Source organism: Gekko japonicus, unplaced genomic scaffold, assembly GCF_001447785.1.
Source record: "Gekko japonicus isolate JY-2015 unplaced genomic scaffold, Gekko_japonicus_V1.1 scaffold656, whole genome shotgun sequence".
Taxonomy (NCBI): domain Eukaryota; kingdom Metazoa; phylum Chordata; class Lepidosauria; order Squamata; family Gekkonidae; genus Gekko; species Gekko japonicus.
The window spans coordinates 546,066-572,483 of record NW_015168067.1 but is presented as its reverse complement, the minus strand read 5'-3'; the positions used below and the strand labels follow the sequence as shown (position 1 = coordinate 572,483).

Sequence of the window (26,418 nt, the reverse complement as noted above, 5' to 3'; positions counted from 1 at the left end):
AGTCTCATCCCTTCCACCCCCACCCCCTTGAAAGCACCAAGGCAGTGACAATGGCAGCCCCCTGCCAAGCATGCCCCGCCGTTGGCTCCATCTTAAAGGGGCCTCACAAAATCTGTGTTTGGAATGAGCACAAAGTCATATGGAGACTTCCCCCAAAAGGGGGCATCCTGATACCCACAGGGGGTAAGATTCCCATGTGGAAACCACCAGCTTGGGGGTGGGGGGAAGGTAGTGCTTTATTTGACTATACCCTAGAAAGTGTCCCAGAATCCCCTGTGGTACATGAGGGATCCAAAGTGGATTCTTGGGGAGTTTCCTGGCCAACAAGTCAGTGTGGAAACCATCAAGGGAGAAAGTTAGAAAGCTGCTGTTTGGTAGCATGCCTTTTGAAGAGTCCTGTATCTGAAGAACTGCTCACGTAGGGCTTTGAATGCAAAGGAAAAAGCCATTCCCAGAACTGTGCCAGTTGTAATGTGCTTTTTACCACTTACTAGGACATCTTCAGCAGTTCATTAGTCTCCGGCTTCCACACACCTCTCACCAACTGTTCAAAGTTAGATATTAGGCCACCGCCAGCTCCTGACAATTCAATGGGGAAATATATATATATATAACATGAGTAAACTGGTTCAAAGAGGTCTTCCATAACTCGATCCTGCTTATAGTTAGGCCAACTGCAAAGTTGTCACACTACTTTCAGTGGGAACAGGATACACCCCTCAAGCTATATACGTGAACACAATGACCTACTTTGCAGCTGCTGAAATTGGATCCTCAATTTGAAACTCCTTAGAAAGCATCCTATTACCAGAGAGCAAGCCCTAATATTTTAGGGGGGGGGGGGGATTCAGGCAGATTCATTTTCAGCTCTGTCAAAGATGAACAGTGGAAAAGAATAGAGGCAGCCAACATCCCTTAGCACTCAGAAGTTTAGAATTCATAGAATTCATTTAGCAAGAAACCAGAAAGCTTCAAAAGAGTCACCCTTAAACCTTCCTGGAATGAGAGGCAACCCCAAAGTCGCAAACACAAAATTGTCTTATTAGGCACGCTGTGTCAGCAGTGTGCACAAGGTAGAGATGCCGGCCCCCAAGTGGGACCTAAGGAACCCCCGGAATTACAGCGCATCGCCAGGATACAGAGATCGGTTCCCCTGTAGAAAATGTATGCTTTGGAAGGTGCACTTGATGGCACTGCACCCCACTGACATCCCTGTCCCCTCAGGCTCTACCCCCAAATCTCCAGAAGTTCCCCAACCTGGATCTGGCAACCCTACCTACCATTCCCCACTGGTGGCCGGGGGGGGGGGGACTTGGCGACCCTACCACAAGGCCTGTATAGTAAGTGTCAGCAACTGGAGGTTGCTAGACCAAATCCAGCCCTGGGAGGGACTGTGCCTCCAACCCTTTGCCAGTTTTAGAGGTGAAGAGGAGAGGGAAAGTCTGCATTGACAGGACTAGTTCACTTATGGGTAGGGGGGAGGGATCAAGGCCCCATCGTAAGGGCTAGACAGACTAGGGGGTTTTTTATAGCACTTTTTGACAACAACAAAAAAACCCTCCCAAAGTGGCTCACAGGTTAAGAAGAGAAATCAAGACACTAAAATTAATTCAGTGCCACCTGCTAAAAACACTTCAGCAGCAGCATAATCAGGCTATAAAACATTAGCTTTCAGTCCCCAGAGCTCAGTGGAACGGGAAAGTCTTCATCTGCTTCTGAAGTAAGGCAAGGGAATGAGAAAGAAGAGCCCCTGCAGACAGCACACTCCACAATGTGGCAACCGCTAGAGAGGACTCCAGAATGCCATCCTTATGTTCACATGGAAGAAAGCCTTCCCTAGCTGCTGATCAGGGCTTTGCAGAACAGTGTGGTTCCACACTGCCATTTGCGCACATCTGCAACCCTCCCCATGTTCAGGTCCTCCCCCTTTACTTGCTGGCGCCCGCGCAGAGAAGATCCGGCTAATGCAAGTAACTGGGGCCATGCAAACCAGTTAAACTGTTTATAATCCTAGCAGACTGGTCTCATATCTCAGTTTTGTAAATAGCTGCGTGCCCAGTTACCACTGTCTCGTAAAGACAGAGAGCCAGAGAACTTTTGTCATTGTTACGAGAGCTTTCGCTTCGTCCCTTTATGCCGCAAATGGCTAGCATAAGTAACGTGTGGGCGGGCTCGCCGAAATGGTTACAGCACAGAGTTGCCAACTTGGGTTTGGGAAATTTCTGGAGATTTTGGGGTAGAGCCAAGGGAATAAGGATGCCGGCTTCCAGGCAGGACCTGGGGATCCTCCAGAATTACAGCTCATCTCTAGACTACAGAGACCAGTTTTGCTGCATAAAATGGATGCTTTGGAGGGTGGAACCTATGGCATTGTACTCCACTGAGGTCCCTGTCCTCCCCAGGCTCCATCCCCAAATATCCACGAGTTTCCCAACATGGATCTGGCCACCCTATCCTCCCATCTCCCATCAGTGGACAAGGGGGACCTGGAAACCTTACTTGTGAAGGTGGGATTTAGAGAAGGGAGGGACTTCGGTGCGGTAAAATGCCATAAGTCTCATCCTCCAAAGCACATTTTTTCCCCTAAGGCAACTGATCTGTCACCCGGAGGTCAGTTGTAATTCCAGAAAATGGCCAGGCCCCACCTAGAAGTTGGCAAAATAAAGCGTAATGTTCCCTATTTAGGCAGAGATCAGATTTCAAAAGGAGAAAAGAAAATGAGGAGAGGAAAGGAAAGTTATTACAGTCTTAAAACCTGACTTGTTGAAAGTCTGCAGTTATAAGAACAAGATTTTCATTTCCTTTAGAATACCGAGAGGTGTATTCAAAACAATGCTTTTAAAGCACAGGAAATAAGGAAAGGGGAATTCAGTCAAGCCTGGAGATAAGAAACTCTCTTCAGCAGAGATAATAAAGTTTTTTATTTAGGACATTTTTATTTATTTCGATTTCTATCCCACCCTACCAGCGAACGGGCTCAGGGTGGGTTACAAGGTCCTATTTAGGCAGAGATCAGATTTCAAAAGGAGAAAAGAAAATGAGGAGAGGAAAGGAAAGTTATTACAGTCTTAAAACCTGACTTGTTGAAAGTCTGCAGTTATAAGAACAAGATTTTCATTTCCTTTAGAATACCGAGAGGTGTATTCAAAACAATGCTTTTAAAGCACAGGAAATAAGGAAAGGGGAATTCAGTCAAGCCTGGAGATAAGAAACTCTCTTCAGCAGAGATAATAAAGTTTTTTATTTAGGACATTTTTATTTATTTCGATTTCTATCCCACCCTACCAGCGAACGGGCTCAGGGTGGGTTACAAGGTCACACAAAAATCGTGACAACAATAATATGTAAGTTAAATAATTAAAAACAACATTTTAAAACAATGATAAAAGCAACAGTGTGAAAGCCTTGTTAACTATGCTCCGTTTAGGCCATTCAGAAGCCTGTGATTTCAATAGGGGAGGCCAGAGATAGGTTTTGGATGTTCTCCGCCTCAGCCAAAAGCCGGCGAAACAGCTCCATTTTACAGGCCCTGCGGAATTGTAACAAATCCCGCAGGGCTCTGATCTCAAGTGGGAGATTGCTCCACCAGGCTGGGGCCAGGGCAGTAAAGGCCCTGGCCATCTTTGAGGCTGGCCAGACATTCTTGGGGCCTGGGACAACCAGTAGACGTTGTTCAGTTAAGCGCAATGTTCTGTGGGGCACATATGGGGAGAGACAATCCCAAAGATATGCAGGCCCCTGGCTGCATAGGGCTTTGAAGGTTAATGCCAGAACCTTGAACTGGATCCAGTACTCTATCGGCAGCCAGTACAGTTGGCACAGCACTGGCTGAATGCGAGCCCACCCAGCTGTTGCTGTCAGCATACATGCTGCTGGATTCTGCACTAGCTGCAGTTTTCGGGTCAAGTTCAAGAGCAGCCCCATGTAAAGCGAGTTACAGTAATCCAGTCTGGAAGTGACCATTGCATGGATCACTGTAGCTAAGTCCCAGGAAGTGAGATAGGGAACCAGTTGCCTGACCGGCAGCAGATGACAGAAGGCCAATCAAGCAATGGCAACAACCTGAGCCTCCATCGAAAGAGAGGGATCCTGGAGCACCCCCTAAGCTTCTCACCCTCCTCAACCTCAGCACCGGCAGTGTCCCGCCGAGGGCTGGGAGCTGGATTCCAGATCTCAACTCCCCACGACTCAGGTACAGGACCTCCGCCTTTGTTGGATTCATTTTCAATCGACTCTGTTGAAGCCATCCAGTCACGGGCCTGTAGTGCCCTGTCCGATACCTCTGGGGCAGAGTCTGTCTGCCTGTCCATCCATCAGCAGATAGAGCTGGGCGTCATCAGCATATTGGTGACAACCCAGCCCATACCCCCCCGGGCTAACTGGGCGAGGGGGCACATGTAGATGATGAACAACATCGGGGAGAGGGTAGCCACTTGTGGCACCCCAAGCTTCAGTCCTGCCTTTCCTCCAAGCAGCTCAGGGTGGCCTACACTTCTCTCCCCCTCCTCCATTTTTATCCTCACAATAACCCTGTGAAGTAGGCCTACAATCACCCAAAAATCTTTATATCAGAGTAAGGATCTCAGTGTGGGATTGCCAGATCCTAGTCTGACACGAACTACTCGCCCACAGTGCCTCAATTCACAATGACCTGAAAGGATTCCGGCCTACACTTGCCCAAGATGGAACTTGCAGAACCGATGCAGTGCTAAAATGTTTTATGAGCTAGGAAAGTTATTTTTTTTAGCTACCAGCTCACTTAGCCCATTCTACCTCAAGTGCAGCACTGGCAACTGGAACAAAGAGGTAAACCGGAATCCTTCCACCAAAAGGCATAGGTAGTTCCATTTGACTAAATGCTACCTTTCTATGCACACTTACATTTGGAATAAACCCCAGTGAACTCAGTGGGACATGCTTCCAAGTAAATATGCATTGTGCTGTAATCCTAAGCATGCTTACCCTTCTTCTAAAATCTGTGAGATTTACTTCTGAGTAAGCATAGGTGTATCAGGCTCTACAGGTTGAAGGAGGAACCAAGAGAAAAAGAGAACACGTTGGATTTAAGTTCGCCCATCCTCAAAAAGGCCATCATCAAAAGGTTCACCATTAAAAGCAATATCTGAAGTGTTCAAAACACTTACTAATAAAAACAAAGCAAAACAAAGGAGGGTTCTCAAACATTACCTCTGGCCCAGCCAACGGCTATCATGACTATCCACGCATTTTTGTAGTGGCTGTGTGCATGAGTGACTCCGCCCGTTATTTTCCACGTTCTAGTTACTTCCTTCATCCCTGAAACCAACAGCCTAATAGGCAGGCAAGACACGTAGCGATAGAAAAGGTCATGTGGACAATAAAATATGAGATACCTAAAAAGAAAAGGGAAAATTAAAAAGAGTTTTAACCTTAGATACCGAAACACATTTGCTGCAGGAAGCAAAAAGGGCCCGACAAGGCGTGGCCCGATATTTGCGGAGCCGGGCAGGGAGGGAGAGGTGGCCGGATGCTGGGTGGGGGGGTCGCCAAGCGGAGGGAAAGTCAGGACTTCCCCCCTTCCCCCAGACCAATGGCAAGGTGACAGGGCAGCCAGGGGAGGGCGGTTTCAAGTGGAAGAGGCCGGCTGCTCGCCTTCCCCACCCCAGCCTTTGTCTGGCCACAGAGCTGCTTGCCCACCCATCCCACCCTTAGGTATGCCTTCAGGAACTGATAATGTATAAGGATCTATCAAAGGGGCCAAAGTGCCACCAATACTGCCTAGTTTAGAATTGTTAGCTTATTAGTGCAGTTGAATCTTGTCTATGTTTTCTTTCTCGTCACAACTGTTTGGCGGTAACAGCATGGGGCCGGATCCGTTTACAGAAATCGGCCTGCATGCCATTGCCCAGATATGGGGACCACCTTGGCATGAGTGCTGATGGGAGCAAGCCTGCTCAAGGACTACCACCGCTTGCCCTCACAACCATATGGCAGGGGAGAACACGAAGGGGCAGTCATCGGTGTGATCTCCGGCAACCTGCCATTCCGCAATCTTCACCCATGCCGGCTGACTGGGTAACGGGGCACATCGGTTGGCATGGGGCTGGCTGATGCGTTGGATCCAGTGGACCCATGCTGTGCCAATGCTTCTTACAGCTGTAATCAATAAAGTTGTGGCCAATTTATTTCCAAATCCAACATATTTCCAAATCCGTTGTGTGGTGATTTCATGCTGGGTCATAGGCATCTGGCCAAACCTCTCCATCCTACATAAGAACTGAGCAAGGGAAAACAACAGTGTAGAGCTCTTTTGGATTTTGAAATTAAGAAGAAGAAGAAGAGATTGGATTTATACCCCGCCCTTCACTACCCGAGCGGCTTATAAACTCCCTTCCCCTCCCCACCCCAAACGGACACCCTGTGAGGTAGGTGGGGCTGAGAGAGCTCTGACAGAAACTGCTCTTTTTCAAGAACAGCTCTTATCAGAACTACGGCTTGCCCAAGGTCATCCAGCCAGGTGCAAGTGGAAGAGTGGGGAATCAAACCCGGTTCTCCCAGATTAGAGTCCGCACACTTAACCACTACACCAAACTGGCTGAAATTAAGAAGTAACGTGCAGCATTATCAGGGCTGAAAGAAGTTTATATGAATTCACACTTCTGGCTTTTAAAGGAATGAATTTCAATAAATGTAACATTGCACATGCTGCTAAACAACCTTGTACACCCAAAAGCGACATTATCCTGAATATAAGACAACCCCCCTAAAAAAGATTATGTTCAAAATTATGGAAGGACTAAGCTCTTCCCTCCCAAGCCCTGCTCTTATGGCCCCAACCACAGGGGCAGCACCTCACCTTTGGAATGCTCCTCCCCTTGAGGCTCATCCGGCACCGAGTATACTCTTCCAGGCACCAGACCAAACTTTTCATTTTCCCCCAGGCTTTTAAATCAAGGGGCTGACCTTTTAAAATAATTTTTACTGTCTGCTTGAGAAAATTGTTATCAGAGTCTTAAAGCTGTTTATTCTTTATTTTGTGAGCCGCCTTGGGGAGGTTCTCTGGAAAAGCAGGGCAGAAACTTGATAAATATAGATCAATAACTTGTATGAATTTAATCCTGAGAAGACAGAGGTGATCTCCCCTGCCCTGGATTTGGTTGTACTCCTCTTGAAAAGCCAGGTCCACAGCCTGTGCTATTCAACACATCAGTTACCTTAGAAAAACCAGGTGGCTGCTGTGGTTTGAAGTGCTTTTGCTCAGCTTTAGGAGATGTACCAGCTGCACCCATTACTGACTCAGTCTGATCTAGCCACAGTGATCCATGCTTTAATTACATCTAGACTGGACTACTGCAATGGGCTCTACTTAGGGCTACCCTTGAAGAGCATTCAGAGACCACAGTGCAGAATGCTGCCGCTAGAAGTCAACTAATGAACTCCCATTCATCTTCCACTTTGAGACAGAGTAAGATGATATGATACACTGTACAAGAACAGTGCACAAGAACAGTGCACAGTCTGCCAAAGTTCCTTTGAAGAACTGAGCCCTCTTAACAAAATGCTACATGAGCCAGGTACCAGCAACAATGTGTGCTGCACACGCAGGAATTCAGAAGCTCATCAAACCATTAGGTCCTCAGCTATAGCACATTTTATCTTTTACCTAGGACAAACATTTCCAGGAACTTCTAGTCTGACTTACATTACAAGATGTCCACCGGTCAACTGTACACCCACAAGGCCTACTTTCGAGCCAGTTCTCACCAAGACTGATAATACCTCATGCTTTTGCCCTGTTTTAGTCACCAGTCCTCACCCTCACAATTTTGTTCAGAGTCCTCTAGCAGCATAAATCACAGCAGTACCTTGCCAACGCTGTGCTGCTGTATCACCAGTGACACAATTACATAACTTCAGTTAAGACTGCCACCAGTCGTTAGCCTCAATGCCACCGTTCAGTATAAAGTAATTCAGACCTTTGTCTGCTTTCCCGTTACGGTGCTCGTGAGAAGTTTCGGGAGCTCTCTCTACCCCAGAAGGTTTTTAACCATTCCTAAGTACCATTTTCTGTAACAGACAGTGACAGTGGTAGAAGGGGCTGTCAAGTCACAGCCAACTTATAGCGACCCCGTTGGGTTTCCAAGGCGAGAGACGTTCAGAGGAGGTTTGCCACTGCCTGCCTCTGTGTAGCAACCCTGCACTTCCTGGGTGGTCTCCCATCCAATAGCTGAACAGGACTGACCCTGCTCAGCTTCTGATGAGATCAGGCTGGCCTGGGCCGTCCAGGTCAGGGCAAACAGACATTGCCAGCAACTGAGCTGGTGAAACTGACCAGTTCAATAAGCTGGCACAAGTGACCCCCAATTAAGTAATATGATATAAAGTGGCCACATTTTCTAGATTCTGGACACAAGTGATATGGTACGGGGGAAAAAATGAAGTGGCCCTAATTGGAACATGTATACTTTCCTTTACTTTTCACTCTTATTTGTACAGCTCTATACATTTCTGCTGCTAAAGAAGTCTATGTCATCCTCCCTAGTATGTTCAGATTTGAAATGTCTGTTTTTAAAAATAGTTTGTGTGCATTACGCAGAATAAGCCCATATTTCTCATATCCCTTTTCTTTCTCTCAGCACTGTAATACTGATAGAAGGATGCCGCTACACCCCCCCCAAAAAAAACCCCCTCAAGCTACAATATTTTGAGGGAATGGGTTATGGAACTCAACAATATCGCAACTGCAGTGCTTGCGTAAGTGTTAAATACCATGTCTTATGTAACAAACCCCACATACACGCATTCTGCTAGCTTCCTCCCAGCGGGCTGGCTCTTTCTTGTCCTTTTCATTTCAGTGGTTGAGCCAACCACACTGTTGTATTCTAGCAAAGATGAACCCTGCTACTATTTCAGGTTGGGTAGCCAGCTCTTTTCTCGCCAGCTTCTGGTCATCTTCTGTTTCCTCCTTTGGTCTTTCCCCCCACAGAGACTCTTGGTAGGGTGATTCCTGTTCCTGCTGCTCCTTTTCTTCCAAGGCTATAGCACATATCTTTCCTCCAAGGCTATAGCACATATCTGAATGCCACTCACATATAGCTGCCCAAAAGACGGGGGGGTGGGGAGGGGGTTGGCATTCCTTCCTGAGAAGCAAAAGTCGTTGAGCTTCTCCCATCATTCTTGTGGCTCTCCACTAAGCCAAAACAAAGTTTGAGTCCAGTGGCACCTTTAAGACCAAGAAAGTTTTATTCAAGGTATAAGCTTTCGTGGGCAAGCATACTCCAAAGTTTAGATCTTGAATAAAAGTAAAACTTTCTTGGTCTTAAAGGTGCCACTGGACTCAAACTTTGTTCTGCTTCAGACCAGCACAACTACCCACGATGCCAGAAGGACAGCCATCCATGGACACCTTCTCTCAGCTTGCACAAGGGCTACGGAAAGCCCAAAGGGTTGTGCGTTTCTGCTATCCTTGGTTTTTATATATGTGCTGGTTAATTTCAGGAAGCCGTAAACCACGGTCTCTGTAAGAGTATCTTGCTTCTCCTCCCCCCATTTATTCATACATTTAAAACTCACTTGGTTTTACAAACATGGAAATCCAGTGCTTCAATCTGGCACCTGAATACTTTAACACAGTATAAGTCTCTGGCATCAACATCACAGGGCAGGGCAAAGTCTGCATAGCCTTGTGAAATCACTTTGCAATTGGAAATGGGTGTTAATGGAACACTGAAAACATACTTATTTAGACAGTTAAACTGTACTTTTCTCCCCAAGGGTGATATAAAGCAGCTTACAACATTGCCCCCCTGTTGGGTGTTACAAGTCAAACCACTTCAGTATTTACAGGGTTAATGATGTTTGTTAAGTCACATGTTTGTTTGTAACCAATCTATTTAGACAACAGAATGCCCGGGAACTTTGGAGCTAATTTGCTAGTCTGATTGGAAACCAAGTTGTCCTCCTCCCGTTCTTTGTTCTGACTGAGAAGGAGATGCCATTCCGGCTCTTCCCGTTTTACCTTTTCGCTGTAAGGATGTAGACATATTAGCTCTTTGTTATTTTCATATCCTGTGTACCTTTTCCCCATGTTGGGTTTATAGTAAACGTTTATATTTTAATACACACCATGGACTCAGTCTCTTAATACTCTGCTGACTTACTCAATAAGAATCCCAACACCACCACCCCCAACCACCTTTTGAGATCGCTTAGGCTGTGTGCCTGGTCCAAGATCGCCCAGCCAAGTTTCCATGGAGGAACAGGGATCTGAAACTGGGTCTCCCGGATCCTACTCCGACACTCTGCCTACTAGACCACACTGGCTCCATCCATGTTAACATCTAAAATGGAGAACCAGCAAATGCAAGCCCTCAGCAAAACTCAGGCCCTTTAAGCATAGCAGATGGTTTAGTTGCCAACCCAGAGAGGCAAGACAGGGGATAAGGAACGAATGGTGGCGATGTCTACCATTGCCCACTGCTCCCCAGACCCTCTAAAATTAAGTGCTGGCCTAGCAACTATGACCACCTACTGAATGATTGCTCGGTACACATTTTGAAGGCCATCTCCCATATTCTTCTGTCTCGACAAATAGCAGTAGCAAGTTGCAATATTTACAAAGGCGTAACACCTATTATACTTTGCATACGTGTGTAGAAGACCAGCAGATTGAACATCATGAGCTGGAATGATAGAAAGTCAAAATAAGTATTTGTTGCTACAGCACTAGGAGCAGCTATTAGAAGACTGTCGCCCTTCAGAATTTTTAATGATATTTCCAATAGATACCAGTAGATGTCACTAGTGGATAAATATTTCAGACCCCTCAGAGTCTATCGTGCTTAGTAAGTGTTTGGGCATGTGGGTGTGTCAAATCTATAAAATTGGGGCATAGGTTTAAGTACAGAAGGAGGAAGCCAAGCCCTTTCAACTGCGCTGCTATCTGATCTTATGCTGAGATTGCTCTGTGGAGCATAAAAATTCCCACTGTACATATTTTTATAGGCAACACAGCATGAGTATGTGGGGCAGATTTTATTCTGAAAGGACTGGAGGGGGACAGTTGTTACGATTTATACACATTGTCTTTGAGAAGAGCTAGCGGATGGACCCAGTCCTCATTACACCACAAACAGTACAATGGGACTGAGCACAGAATAACAGTTATCGCTTTATTGCCAGTTGACCCTATAACCTTAACATGTTACTTGGTGTCACTTTGCGTATCTTCATCATCATCGTGTTGCATGTTATAATCCAGTGCTTCAATCTGGCACCTGAATACTTTAACACAGTATAAGTCTCTGGCATCAACATCACAGGGCAGGGCAAAGTCTGCATAGCCTTGTGAAATCACTTTGCAATTGGAAATGGGTGTTAATGGAACACTGAAAACATACTTATTTAGACAGTTAAACTGTACTTTTCTCCCCAAGGGTGATATAAAGCAGCTTACAACATTGCCCCCCTGTTGGGTGTTACAAGTCAAACCACTTCAGTATTTACAGGGTTAATGATGTTTGTTAAGTCACATGTTTGTTTGTAACCAATCTATTTAGACAACAGAATGCCCGGGAACTTTGGAGCTAATTTGCTAGTCTGATTGGAAACCAAGTTGTCCTCCTCCCGTTCTTTGTTCTGACTGAGAAGGAGATGCCATTCCGGCTCTTCCCGTTTTACCTTTTCGCTGTAAGGATGTAGACATATTAGCTCTTTGTTATTTTCATATCCTGTGTACCTTTTCCCCATGTTGGGTTTATAGTAAACGTTTATATTTTAATACACACCATGGACTCAGTCTCTTAATACTCTGCTGACTTACTCAATAAGAATCCCAACACCACCACCCCCAACCACCTTTTGAGATCGCTTAGGCTGTGTGCCTGGTCCAAGATCGCCCAGCCAAGTTTCCATGGAGGAACAGGGATCTGAAACTGGGTCTCCCGGATCCTACTCCGACACTCTGCCTACTAGACCACACTGGCTCCATCCATGTTAACATCTAAAATGGAGAACCAGCAAATGCAAGCCCTAAGCAAAACTCAGGCCCTTTAAGCATAGCAGATGGTTCAGTTGCCAACCCAGAGAGGCAAGACAGGGGATAAGGAACGAATGGTGGCGATGTCTACCATTGCCCACTGCTCCCCAGACCCTCTAAAATTAAGTGCTGGCCTAGCAACTATGACCACCTACTGAATGATTGCTCGGTACACATTTTGAAGGCCATCTCCCATATTCTTCTGTCTCGACAAATAGCAGTAGCAAGTTGCAATATTTACAAAGGCGTAACACCTATTATACTTTGCATACGTGTGTAGAAGACCAGCAGATTGAACATCATGAGCTGGAATGATAGAAAGTCAAAATAAGTATTTGTTGCTACAGCACTAGGAGCAGCTATTAGAAGACTGTCGCCCTTCAGAATTTTTAATGATATTTCCAATAGATACCAGTAGATGTCACTAGTGGATAAATATTTCAGACCCCTCAGAGTCTATCGTGCTTAGTAAGTGTTTGGGCATGTGGGTGTGTCAAATCTATAAAATTGGGGCATAGGTTTAAGTACAGAAGGAGGAAGCCAAGCCCTTTCAACTGCGCTGCTATCTGATCTTATGCTGAGATTGCTCTGTGGAGCATAAAAATTCCCACTGTACATATTTTTATAGGGAACATAGCATGAGTATGTGGGGCAGATTTTATACTGAAAGGATTGGAGGGGGACAGTTGTTACAATTTATACACATTGTCTTTGAGAAGAGCTAGCGGATGGACCCAGTCCTCATTACACCACAAACAGTACAATGGGACTGAGCACAGAATAACAGTTATCGCTTTATTGCCAGTTGACCCTATAACCTTAACATGTTACTTGGTGTCACTTTGCGTATCTTCATCATCATCGTGTTGCATGTTAATTTGCTGTTCATTCTCTGGCTATAAGTTTGAACCTTGCCTGCCATTCTAACGTATTTGATAAAGTGTGTGTGCGCCTGAAAGCTCATACCTTGAATAAACCTTTGTTGGTCTTAAAGGTGCCATTGAACTCTAAATCTGTTGTACTGCTTCAGGCCAACACGGCTGACCAACTGGATCTATGCATAGGATTCTATTGCAGACGTCTTAACATTGGACCATTCCGCCACCCCACCCCACCCCACCAAGCTGTTCATTTTGCATGGAACAACTTGGCCTCCACAAGCTTCTGGTACATTTGTTCCACTTCACTGCTTTGCACATCCAAGGGCTGTATCTATCCCCAAATGGCTCCTTCCACCTACCCAACTTAGTTCCATGAGCACCAGGAGAGGGGGAGATTTCCAAGTTTAATAGGACTCAGCCAGGGCTCTTTTTGTAGAAAAAGCCCAGCAGGAACTCATTAGCATAATAGGCCACACCCAACAGCAGAAATCCATTAGCATATTAGGCCACACACCCGACATCACAGGTCATTAGCATATGAGGCCACACCCCCGTGTTACCAGAAGTGTGGTCATCCAACCACACCCACCTTTTGCTTCTTATTCTGTTTACCTTGTTTGTTGTCAAAACCCAGGGCTTTTTTGGTACCAGGAACTCCTTTGCATGTTAGGCCACACACCCCTAATGTAGCCAATCCTAATGAGTTCCTGCTGTTGGGTGTGGCCTATTATGCTAATGAGTTCCTGCTGGGCGTGGCCAACTTAGGAGCCAGCCGGAACTCCGTTCCTGTGCGTTCCTGCCCAAAAATAGCCCTGGGACTCACTTAAAATACATTTTAACTGCAAAAAGAAAACACTTAACAGTATTTGTTGTGATTAATTTTTTATAAAGTAATCAAAAAGTTAGGAAGCCACCCTTTTCTCCCCAAAGCAAAGGGATTTTGTGACTTTGGCGCGCATATCGACTACTACATATGCCAGGGGTCACCAGGCTTTTCTTTAATGAAAGCTACTTCTGAGTTATGAAATATATCCTGATCTAATACACGAATACACACAAACATTAACCAAGCCCCAAAAACTGAACATAGACTAAGAAGAGTGTCAGAAATAAAGCTAAGCAGCACAGAGGGAAAAACCCTACGAAAAAGGCTTTTTAAAAAAGCCTACAGGACATCTTTTCCAGCCTTTTCCTGGGTCTTCTAATCTAGAGCACGCACAAGCTACTTGAAAGCAGCCAGCAAGCTACCAGCAGCTCACAGGCTACCTGTTACAGACCCCTGACATATGCCCACTTAATTGTTTATCATAAATCACACGGGTCTGGATGCAGTGGTAAATCATTGTCTTCCTATGCAGGGATCACCTCTGTGCGTGAAAACACACATTCATCTGTGAAGCGGCAGTGCCAGCTTTTTCTGTGCCTGGCATCTATCAATCAAGCAGGCAGCCAAAACATATGTAAGCAATTGCACTGTATTCTCAGCATGGAGAAAAGAAAATATTTACTTTTCCAACACAAAACTGTCTTTGTACATAAATACAGCAGTGTATAAATAGCATTCGAGTCTATCCATTCAAGAAAGGCAGGAAGGAAAGAGAACCCAATGGATTAGAGACTTAATTGGGATCTATTTTATCTGTTTAACGGCATTATTTAATATTTAAGTTTATTTTAATTGTTTGCCGCCAGAAGATACCATTTCATTCTCCCAGTATCATCACTGTATACATAAGGTAACATTTTACTGCAGCTACTGTTTGCAATGCATCTTATAAGCAAAAGATATAATTATTTTGGAGCCTTCAACCGGTTGGCCCAGGTTAGCCCGATCTCATCAGAGCTCAAGGAGCTAAGCAGGGTCAGCCCTGGTCAGAACTTGGATGGGAGACTACCAAGGGGGGAAAAGGTCACTGTGCTGAAGCAGACAAGGACAAACTACATCTCTTGCCTTGAAAGCCCAACAGGGTCATCGTAAGTTGCTGCAACTTAAAGGCACTTTCCACCACCAATTATTTCAGGACATACAAGGCAATTTGGAAAGAATAACCTGAAGTGCATGTTTTGCTCTTCAGACCACAAGTTCAGCTACTCTGGTAAGTGACCTAAGCCAAAAATGTGCTCTCACATCTAAGAAGCGCCAGTAAGAAAAAGTTTCTATACCTTACCGCTGCATTAGACAAAGGAACTGCTGTCGTCAAGGCACAAGAGCCATTAAGGAAGGAACAGACTCTTCCCACTCAGTCCAGTTATTTAGCAAAATAAAGGCATGTTCTCCCTGAAGTAAGGTAGTTAGTGGCAAACTAATTTAGTAGTAACACAGGAGTTCCTAACAGAGGGTTGAGATTCAGAAATCTAAGACTGACTCAATACTGTTTTTGCTAATGAGCTCCACTAATTAGTAAGGAGTCCTAAAGGAACAATGTGTACTTTTCCACATGAGAAAAGTCAGTAAATACTCCTTTGTGTCCCCTACAAACACAATTTGAAAATAAAGCACACTAAAAATTCAGAGGACACCCAACCTTAGCTCACAGCAATTGCTAGTTTGTGTACACAACTTTTTATTCTTCATTGTTTCTGTAACAGAGCCTTTTGAAAGCAACAACGGATAACTCCATAAAGTTACTGGATTTCTGATTTCCATTTAACACCTCAAGAAGGGATAAGGGCAATCTGATCCTAGTTTTTCTCTATTCAGGAAATAAGTTTCACTGAATTTCCACCACGGATTTCTCCCAGCTGTACACTGGACTGGTGCCTTCTTGTGAAAGGCACCGTAATGCAGCTAAATACAGACGTTGCCACAACAGTCCCTCCCAGCAGGCCAGGCTTCTGCCCTTCTTCACTTTAGAGACAAAGGTACTTGCCAACCATCTGAGCAGATATAGCCACGCCACTGCTTCATTTTAAGACAGTAGTCTTAGTTTTTGAAAGCTGTATGCATGTTTTGGAGCTGCGGTGGCTCAAGTGGTTAAGACGCTGAACGGCAGGCTGTGGAAGGTCAATAGTTCAGCAGTTCGAGACCCGAGTTGCTGCATGACAGAGTGAGCTCCCGTCTCTAGTTCCAGCTCCTGCCAACCTTAGCAGGTTGAAAGCAAGAAATTGCAAGTAGATAAATAGGTACCACTTCAGTGGGAAGGTAACAGCGATCCGTGCGTCTTGGTGTTTAGTCATGCCAGCCACATGACCACGGAAATGTCTTTGGACAGCGCTGGCTCTTCGGCTTTGAAACGAAGATGAGCACCACAACCCTAGAGTCAGATTCGACTGGCTTTCGAGCAAGGGAACCTTTACCTTTACTATGCATATTTTAAAATCCATATGACTAACAGCTTAATTGAATGACAGTCCTGAAAGTTGCTCTTCAAGTCTTGCCAAAAAAAAGCTCCTTAAATTACAAATTCATGCTTTATCAACTATTGTAAATACAGACAACAAACTTAGATGTAAAGCTGCTTACCAGACTGATGAGGCGAGGAGGACATTTGTAGTATTGGCAAGAAATGCAACTGGAGGTTCCCCGAGCATCAAGGAAGACAAAATAGACCCACCAAAACAGTAAAGCATAGCACTAAACCAGCATGCAATTGGGCTGTGACACGATATTTCCACTGCTCCTGGAATGATAGAGAATTCAGACAAAATCAGTTTATTAAGACCTCTTCTTGTCAAACTTTAACCTCAGAAAAGGAGAAACAAGCAATGTGAGGGCCTTTAATGGCCCCCAAGTTTCTCCTACTGAACCATCGAAGGAAAATTTTCATCTTGTGTAGAACTTCAAGTAGCTCTTCAGAGGATATCAAAGCTCTCCATGAGGAAACTAACTTGAAAACTTATCCACACTCTTATAAATTCTTTCATTCTCTTTCAGCACAGAGAGAAGTTACCGTTCATGGAAGCAACCACTGTACTATGACTAAACAGTGTTAGAAATCTGAGGAGTGAGTGATTTTAAGTTTCCATGGCCGTTACTAAAGATTTATGGTAAGGCAGAAGATAATCTTTCTGGGGAGAAAAAAAAAGAATTATGTAGCATCCTCAGAATTACTATCGCACCCTTCATAATTCAAATCTGAGTACCCTCAGAAACACATTCACTGTTTAGTAAATTTTGGATAACATACAGTTTGTCCTGTTCGAATTAACTTGGCCCTCTTTAAATCAATGTGTATTTTGCTACCAGCAACATATTTCATGAGTACCATTATATCAAACATGGATGCATGATTACATTCATATGACAAGCTCAAGTGTTGCTCTTTCCAAGAAAGATTCTCCATACTATTGCCAACTCAATACTATTTTGTTAACTGAAAAAAACCCTGTATGCTTTCCTTCAAAGAATGTGCAACCAAGAAAACGGGAAAGAGAAAGAATGACATGAGAAAGCAGCAATGAATACTTTACTTTGAGTTTGACATTAGAAGGAGCCATTGGTGATTTGATTTCTTCTTCACTGCCTTTCATTCACATCAAAGAGGTATGCAAAAGTTTTTTTAAAAAAGTTGGATTCACGGGCTATTTCTGCTGGCATGACATACTTCTGCCAACAGAAGAAAGAGGGCAATGTATGCCAAATACTTCCTATTCTAGAAACCGCATCCCCCCCCCAACCTGCAGACCTTTCCATTCCCCTCGCTGTTCCTGAGGGTCCCCCTGTGCCCCTCCACAAAGAGTAGCAATTTCAGGGAGCTTAGGGGACCACACCAGGAGGAGGGAATCAGTAAACATCACCCCTTCTCTTCCACTGGCAAAAAACCATCTTTGGATCCAACTTATCCTGTAGGTTATTCCGACCGTAACAGACTAATGCAGCCACCCCTCTAAAATCTGCTTCTATGGAAATACTTTTGCAAAAGCCAAACTAACAGTTCTTTACAGATCAGGAATATTTAAATATAAAAACATTATGCTGTAATATCAGTATTACGTGACACTTTGAGTATGAATGCTTAGGACTAGAAGATCGCTGTTCAGTTCACATGCATCCTATAAATGTTCTTTCTAAGCTCTGAAGTTGCAGTTAATTAAGCTTAATTGTGTACTTGACAAGGTTAACAAGGGAGATAATGATCTGGATGAACTATCAGGTTTACCTAATGAGAAGTCTGAAGCGCATGACTGCTGTCCAATCCGAATGCCCCAAGTACATATTCCTGAAGATTTACGAGAAGGCCTGAAGGTAGGCAAAATATTTCAGAAATCTAATTTCCACAGTTTAGAAGGAGAGATATTGAGAAAGATGTGTTTAATATCACATTAAGTGACAAAATACTCAGTACAGCACATCATTTTCTGCTCCTCCACATCAGCACAGAAGCAGGATACAGTTGGGGGGGATGCGGTTTCTAGATGTACAGATGTATGCTTTTTGTGATTTCCCCACCCTGAAACAAATATCGCGGGATCAAAGAAGGGGACAGAAAACATGCAACCAAAACAATTATGTTCTTATGTTCTTAATTAATGGGTTAGTGAACCTTTTCAGCATGGAAACACGAAAGCATCTGGAACGAAAAATGACTAGACAGCGAGGTGGGAATGTGAATAAAAGAAGTTTATAAAAGTATGCACGACCAAGGGAAAGTGAAGAGAGAGAATTCTCTTTGTCTTGCTGTGGCAACTTCATTCATCTGATCAAGGACCGTACTCACCAATACGGAGTACCAGCACCTTTTCGGAGGTGCTCTCAAGCCCTGATCCTCATGCACCGGCCCACCCCACTCAGCCAGAAAAAGATAAAGTGGACCCTCAGGAACAGCGTGGTAGAAATGAGCAGAGGGGGGAAATGGTGGAAATCAGAGCAACCTTATATATGAGCACCGGCATCTTTTTTTCACCAACAAAAGCACTGCATCTGAGCAAACCTTTGGAAGGTGCCACCCTGTAAATAGGTAATTCATTAATTACCATATTGCATTGTGTATAGAATAGCCAGGAGATCCTAAGATTGTCTGGCAGCCAGCAGTTCTAGCTCTTTAGCTTTATGCACCACTAGGTGGCGAGATAGACTTGTTTTTAAGCCAAGAGACATTTCAGAAGTGGTTTGCCACTGCCTGCCTCTGTGTCACAGCCCTAGTATTCCTTGGATGACCCTGCTTAGCTTACGAGATCCGACGGGATTGGGCAAGCCTAGACCATCCAAGTCAGGGTTACAAATAAATAAAATAAATAGTTGCCCATATGTCCACTCTGGCTCCCACCTAGTAAAATGGCCTGCCTGAGGAGGTCAGGTAAACTTCCACACCTATGTTTCACACATTCTGCTGGTCAACAGAATTACTCAGGAGGGCATTTTTGTCGAGGGAAGTGGGTTCTAGTAGTCACCGCTGAAATTTTTAGGCAACGTCTCATTTAATTGCCTACTGTATTTTTTGCATTGCTTTCTAATTTTGTAATCTCACTTTATTACCTTGTTTCTTCTACATATTACTGTTTTATTGCATCATTCTGTAACCTTGGGGGGGGGTTGGTATTGTTTTATGTGTTACACTGTCCTTTTGGGGTGTTCTCTAATTTTGCAGTCCAGTTTTAATAACTACTAGGAAAAAGACCCGTTGTGGAAATAAATACAACGGCCTCTAGAAAGAGGCTCTGGGCGGGTGCCCCGGCCTTGGACACTAAGTGTCAATTTGCTGTGGCTACCTCAGCATGGTATAATGACACTGAGTCCACCATTTTCTCCAGAGGAACTGATCTCTGCTACCTAAAGAACAGTTGTAATTTTGAGTGATCTCCAGCCCTCACCTGGAGACTGGCAAGAATGGTTCCCCAGAAGGGAATGGTTGGAGGGTGGAGTCTACGGCTTTGTACCTATCCTACCCCTCCTGAAACCTCACCCTCTCCAGGATCCATCCCTCACATCTCCAGGAATTTCCCACCTGGAATTGGCAACCCTATCTCCTTTCCAGCCAATCATCACCCTACCTTTACATCCCCCTCACTCTTCAGCTTTCCACCCCACACACACCCTTGCAGCCTCTCCTGTGCTCTGAAGCCCTGACTACTACGTCACATTGGCTGTCATACGGGGGCCACCTCAGCAGCATATAAGGATACAGAGGCCACCATTTTCTCCAGGGGAACTGATCTCTGCCATCTGAAAAGCAGTTGTAATTCTGAGTGATCTCCAGCCCTCACCTGGAGATTGGACACATTTTACCTCAGAACAGCAAACTGTTTAGAATGTTAGAGGCAAAAGCCAATCAGGTGCATATACAAACGACCTCTGTGTTCCGAGGCAAAGGCCAATGAGGCTGCATATGCAAATAACCTCTGTGTTCTGACTGGCTATGGGGGGGGGGAGGAACAGCAAACTGTTTAGAATGTTGGAGGCGAGACTCAAGCAATGCATCCAGTGGATAGGGACAGATTCTGCGTGACACACCAGGGCGCCAACCAATTCCGGAGCGTGTGGAATGTTCTAGAGAAGTGCCACCACCATTCGGCTTTTATATATAAGGGAGATATGGATTATCTTTATTAAGTGGGTTCTTTAAATTATACAACCTGCCCTAAGTCTGAGTGACAAAGGCAGACTATAACTGAAGTAAATAAGTTCTACCAATAGAACACAAGGACTGCCTGGTGGTAAAGTTAGAACAGACAAAAGGAAATACTTTTTACACACACACAAAATGTTATTACAGAACTCAGCCCTATAAGATGCAGTGCTAGGCTTAGACAACTTTATGAAAAGAATTGGGCAGACAATCTTCACGGATTGCTCAATGGCTATTGGCCACAGTAGCTAAAGAAGCCTCCAAGCTAAGGGGCAGCAGACCTTGAGATTGGGGGACAGCTGCTTTCATGTCCTGCTTAGGTACCTCCAGGCATAGGTGTCAACTACAGGGGGGCTCAGGGGCTGGCCCTTCTCTGAAATTTTCCGGGAGAGACTGAGCCTCCCCCAGGGCAACCAGTGTCAGCCAGTGTTCCCTCTAAACTGACTCCCGCTCCTCCAGCCATGCAGCCCAAGAAGAAGGCATGCCAAAGGGCCCGGCCCTCTCACTCCTCGTCTTGGCCTGAGCAGGGCAGCCCGGCTGGCTTTCTTCCCCCACCCCCTGCCCTGCTCCCACCCGTACCCACCTCCTCCTCCTCCGGTCCGGGCTCAGGGGTGAAAGGGACCTGCGGCGAACTTGGTGGGCAGTTTGGCAGAGCACATGCGAGAGCTGCAGAGTCGCCCACCCTTGCTGCCCACCAGCAGGTTGTTGTCATTGCCGTCCACCTCGGGTTACTGTGACGCCAACGCCACCTCTTCCTCCTCCTCTATTACTTTTAGGCAGGAGCCACAGAAGGGCCATAAGGCACAGTCGTAATAACAACAACAACAACAGCCTTTCTATTCTCATATGGAAAACTGCACAGACTGTACATGAGGTCATACAATGATGATATTCTTCTGATATTAACCCTCTCTGGTCTGTGTGAGGGTCTTTAGTTCTTTAGATGGAGCCATTTATTCTATGTTAAAATGTACATTCTGCTTTTTAGTAGGACATCCAAAGCAGCTTTCAGTAAAACCATACACAAACATACAACAAACATTCAAGCTAAAAAAAGCAAATAATCAGCAAAACTATACAGACGCAAATGTAAAGTCATCAGCACCCAAAAGTTCATCAAACAAATACTTTCACCACAATCACTAAAACAAACTAAAAGCTCATCAAAATAGTTAAGTGTTTACTAGCCTGAAGGTTTCAAAAGGATGGGGGCTTAATGGGCTTCCCAAAGAAATACCAACAGTGCCACCACTAAGAAGGCCCTATCACCCATGGCTACACTGAATTACTCTAAGTGTGACAGAACATACTAATACTAAAGGTACAGTAAGGCTTGTTTTAAAACTACTGACATTTTCCAGAGAGATTGATCACCAGTTCAAAACCCAAAGTGCTAATTATAAAGGGAAATGACCAACATCCAAAGTGGATCTAGTAGTCTACTTTCTATTACTGCTTTTTTGTATAAGCATTTAGATTGGCAAAGATCTTTATTGTTTTGGATTTGACTGTAGAGTGACTAGGTCAGTTAGGTCATTAATACTATTCTTCTTTAGAGGATGGCAAAACAAAGCTTATGGTTACATAGACTTACAGCTACCTCATGTAGCAGTTCATGAGTACCATAGGTATACTAGTGTAACCACTGAAAACCTGTGAAATATATGCAACTATCCACATCACTGTCTCCTTGGCAGAGAAGGAACACGCCTGCATATTCCAAGTACCTATTTGCTGGACCAATTAAAGCCTTTACTTTTCAAGTTGTACTACAGATTGCCCAGAACATACTATATTACAACACAGCAAAATTCTTTATTAGAACAAAGCCTGCATCTTTAATAAATAATATTCAAATACAAAATTATGGACCCTCAAAGCAGATTGTGAATACCAGTTAATCAGAATGCTTCTGAAATACTTTTTTAAACAAATGTTCTTTAAAGAGCACAGAGATACAATTTCTTTTGCATCTACTACATAAGTAAAGGGAAAACAAAGTGAATCCATATAAATATGCTGGCTGCTCAGAGATCAGCTACACTCATGGAGCTATGACAAGACCCAGAGGATTCATGGCACTCACAAGACTACAGTTCCCAAAATTCTATGGGGAAGACACAGCAACTGGACAGTGTAAAAACAGTATAATTTGTAGAGCAGATGAGCCATGGGGGTCCACATACATCCAGTTTGTTTTTCTGCAGAGGAAGATGACACAGCAAACTATTTGTGGGGAAGGAGTTCCAAAAGCTTAAACCAATAGTTAACAAAAAGTCAATGTTCTACTTTGCCAACACAGCCTGAAGTTTGCAAAGCCCAACAGTGCCTTTTCCATTTAGTTGACTTTATATCTCACCTTCTTCCCCAATGGGAACTCAAAGCAGCTTACAGACATTCTCCTTTCCATTTTATTTTCACAACAACCTTGTGAGGTAGATTACACTGAGCATGTGTGACTGGCCCAAGGTCATCCAGTGAGCTTCCAAGGCAGAATGAGGATTCAAACCTGGGCTTCCCAAACCATAATCTGACCCTCTAACCACTACATCGTACTGACTTATCTTATTTGACATTTCCACATTTATTGTAGATAAGATGAAACAAATTCGGTGGCTGATGGGTCAGCAATTTATACATCGTCTCCCATTTTGCCTACCCTGAAAGGCACTCCTAGCAATGAGAAAAGTACAATTACTCATAATTGTGAACAATTACTCAGAAGATGTATTAAAGTGACACCTGACCTTTCAGTCCATTACAGGACTCCAGAGGGAGCTTGCAATCACAGTGAAAGATAAAAACAGAAAAAAGACAAAATACACAAAGAAACAAAATCAATCAATACAACAGTAAGACACTGAATGACTAAAACCCCTGTAAAGTGAAGGGGTTGCAACACTGCCGGGAAAGGGACACCGCCACTAAAAACCCTGAGCAGCCAAAGCAAGGTAGCCAAGAGCCACCATAACCCTCCAAAGAAAGTTTCCCTCTGCCCGCCCCAGTTCACTTGGACCCAATCCAGTCATCCTAGGCTTGCCTGCTCCATAGGCCACTGGGGGGACCTTAGTCCCCAACCCCCCATACACCCAAACCCCCAGGTGACCACTTATCTAGCCTCAAATGGCAAAAGCTCTCTAAGCAGGCCCTCTGAAGAGATGAGATGGCAGTCCTAAATTATGCAGCCCCCGAGCCATACAGACTTTAAAGGTCAAAACTAGCACCTTGTACATGTATGTTGCTTTTTGCCACGACAGGTAGGAAAAAAGTAGAAGAAACAAACTTTGTAGCAGTGCGTTATCCACACAGAAACATACAACCATACTAGGGTTAGCAGCATATTTGAATACTGGATTAGACTTGATAGCATTGAGAATACTATTTTGATACAGTTATCAATGGTGGACAGGATTAATCATATTTAAGCAATAAATATGCACCTGGAAATATGTTGTATGAATACAGTATACAGAAAAATATCAATGTTTAAAGCGGAAGATCATCTTAGATTAAAAGTCTTACTGCACATTCCACATGATTAAAACTTTGCCTTAAAAAGTCATTTCACTCATATCAGAATAAAACATTTCATATGCGTTTTTTTTCCAGTGCTTCCCCAAATTTCTAATTTTTCCATCATAAAAGTTGGGGGGGAAAGTCCTAAGTGGACTTTTCCCCCAGGCCTTCATATTCACTGCCACCACCACAGACCCCTTCAACAGTTTCCAATCCATGTTATCGGGCTTTTCTGGTGCCAACAGGGTGTGGCAGAACTTCTAGTTCCCATACTCCTGGCCTCATCTGATAGCTGTGTTTGGGCTCCAGCCCATTATGGCAGCAAACAGAGGGTCACTAAAGGTTCAGACTTCTACTGACAGGTGTGCGTGGGTGGCACAGGAGATCAGCAAGAAACATAAGTGCGATGTGCAATTTTAAGTGAGGCAATGGTACTTTTTAAAGGAAGATAGGATCACTGAGATAAGCACCCCTTGTCATTGCCTAAGTGCTGACAGCTGACACACTAACTCACAGCAACAGACTCTTTCCTACTCCCACAGGCAGCACATGTTTCGGGCAGACAGATGTGTGCACTTTCTTATATAAGGGCTAAATTGCTCCTGTTCTTCAATACATCCTAAGAAAAATCATCTCCAGAAAAGTTTCCTTTGGGAATTAGAGAAAACTCATCATGTGTAACTCAGTGGAAGGAAGTATAAGCGTCCATTCTGCATCCCCCTATTTTATTTAAAAAATAAACAAGTCACCACCACCCAGACAGCCCAAGCAGCATAAACCCCATAAGGAAATATTATTTTCAACAGCATTCAGTTAAGTTCCTCTGGAAGCTTACAAGGAGAGCATGAATGGAACTGCAGTACAGGTCTTCCCCCTTAGAGTACACTGCTTCTGAAGAAAGCCGTTCCATTTAAGAGCTGTAACCAATTGGTGCCTGTAAGGGTGTCTGATTGTTGCTTGGAACCATCTAAGGTAGAGGCAGTCACCTGTGGCAAATTAAGTAAAGTTTACTCTGCATGGAGAAACGTGTCCTTTGGCCTGGCGTTAAGGTGCCAGGGTAAGTGACGCCAAGTAAGAGAAGCAAATCCCAACACTGCTGGAGCAACTCCCAAAGTCAGAAAATGAACTATTAATGGGAGATAGTTCCAGGAGGTCAGCCATGTTGGCCTGAAGCAGTAGAACAAATTTAGAGTCCAGTGGCACTTTCGTGTGCACGCACATACCTTGAATAAACCTTTGTTGGTCTTAAAGGTGCCACTGGACTCTAAAGTTGTTCTATTAATGGGAGAATAAAAATAAAGAAGCCTAGTGTATGACCACAGGGATTACAGTCTAAGGATGCAGCTGGGAGCACATGGCAAGGTGCTTAAAGAGCAAGCACAGCTGCCTCCAAAGTGCTCAAGGATGCCCCCTTAAATTTCAAGGGACAGTGTAGCCCTGGAATTCAAACACTCCAATACTTCATAATTTGCATTAAAAGCCCTCCCCCCACCTCCAACCTGTCAATGTGCGAAGTTGGTGCGTTGACCACCCACCAATGTTCCCTCTAAGCTGTGGAGTCTTGTGAGCAAAAATTCTACTTTGTGAGCGACTGGCATTAAAGTTGAGAGTTTAGTTTGCTCTGGAGCCATCCTTCCTGAGCTAAGACAAAAAGGTGTGAGCCGGAGGCTAAAAAACTGTGAGCTGGCTCACACTAACTCAGCTTAGAGGGAACACTGCCACCCACTACTGAACAAAAATCCACTCTGCCCATGGTCAGAAGCACCCTCTGTAATCGTTTCCCACGATAAAAAAATTATTCCTGTTATTGACAACAGACACGTTCAAAAAGTTGAAGCTGCCTACCTTCTTGTACAAAGAACCAGTTCAGGTTATTCGGTATTGACAGAACCCCACTCTCCACATAACCAGAGTTGCTATAGTGACTGATGCCTAATATCGTTTCTGGGGTTGAAGGAGCACAAACGTAGGTCCCCTCTCCTGTATCGAGGGAAATCACTCTGCACATGCCCCAAAACAGAGTTACTCCTTCTAACGAACCAACCCTGGACCCTGGCAGAAAGTGAACATCTCTTCAGCAAGACACTCACCTCGCTGCTCCTTCAGAGATAACACCGAGGCCGCATAGTGCGCCAAGTCGAAGAAGGGGAACATGGGCAGCCGGGAGAAGCGCAGAGGCAGCTCCCCCAGGAGCGGCTCCATCTCGGAAAGTCCTGTCACGCCGGGCGCATGCGCAGACGCCGAACAGCGGGGAGAAGGCAAACATACAAGCCAGCGTGGGGGTGGAGGTTTGCGCAGGGTGAAGTGGGCGGGGCTGTAGACGAGCGTCCCACCCCCTCCTTCATCGCCTCTTCGTCCAGAAGCGCTCGCGCGCGCGCGCACGGATTAATCCGTGAATAGTTTTGTCCTGTACGAGCTGCCGTGTTACGGGTGGGGGATAAAAGAGCTCGTGCCACAGGTGGAGGCACCAGTTCGTCCCCTGTAAGGTTGCGGTGGATTC

The 26,418-nt window shown here is 44.7% G+C and overlaps 1 protein-coding gene across 1 annotated transcript in view; it reads right to left on the bottom strand.

The window, feature by feature from the left end:
• Positions 1–26,150, bottom strand: part of TMEM38B (transmembrane protein 38B) — a 37,622-nt gene extending 11,472 nt beyond the window's left edge. The window contains exons 1-4 of the mRNA XM_015414577.1: positions 26,009–26,150; positions 16,361–16,517; positions 5,188–5,372; positions 492–579 (exon numbers count right to left, since the gene is read on the bottom strand). Coding sequence (XP_015270063.1) covers positions 492–579; positions 5,188–5,372; positions 16,361–16,517; positions 26,009–26,120 — 542 coding nt within the window. The 5' untranslated portion in view covers positions 26,121–26,150. The remainder of the gene's footprint in view (positions 1–491; positions 580–5,187; positions 5,373–16,360; positions 16,518–26,008) is intronic.
• Positions 26,151–26,418: the final 268 nt, after the last annotated feature.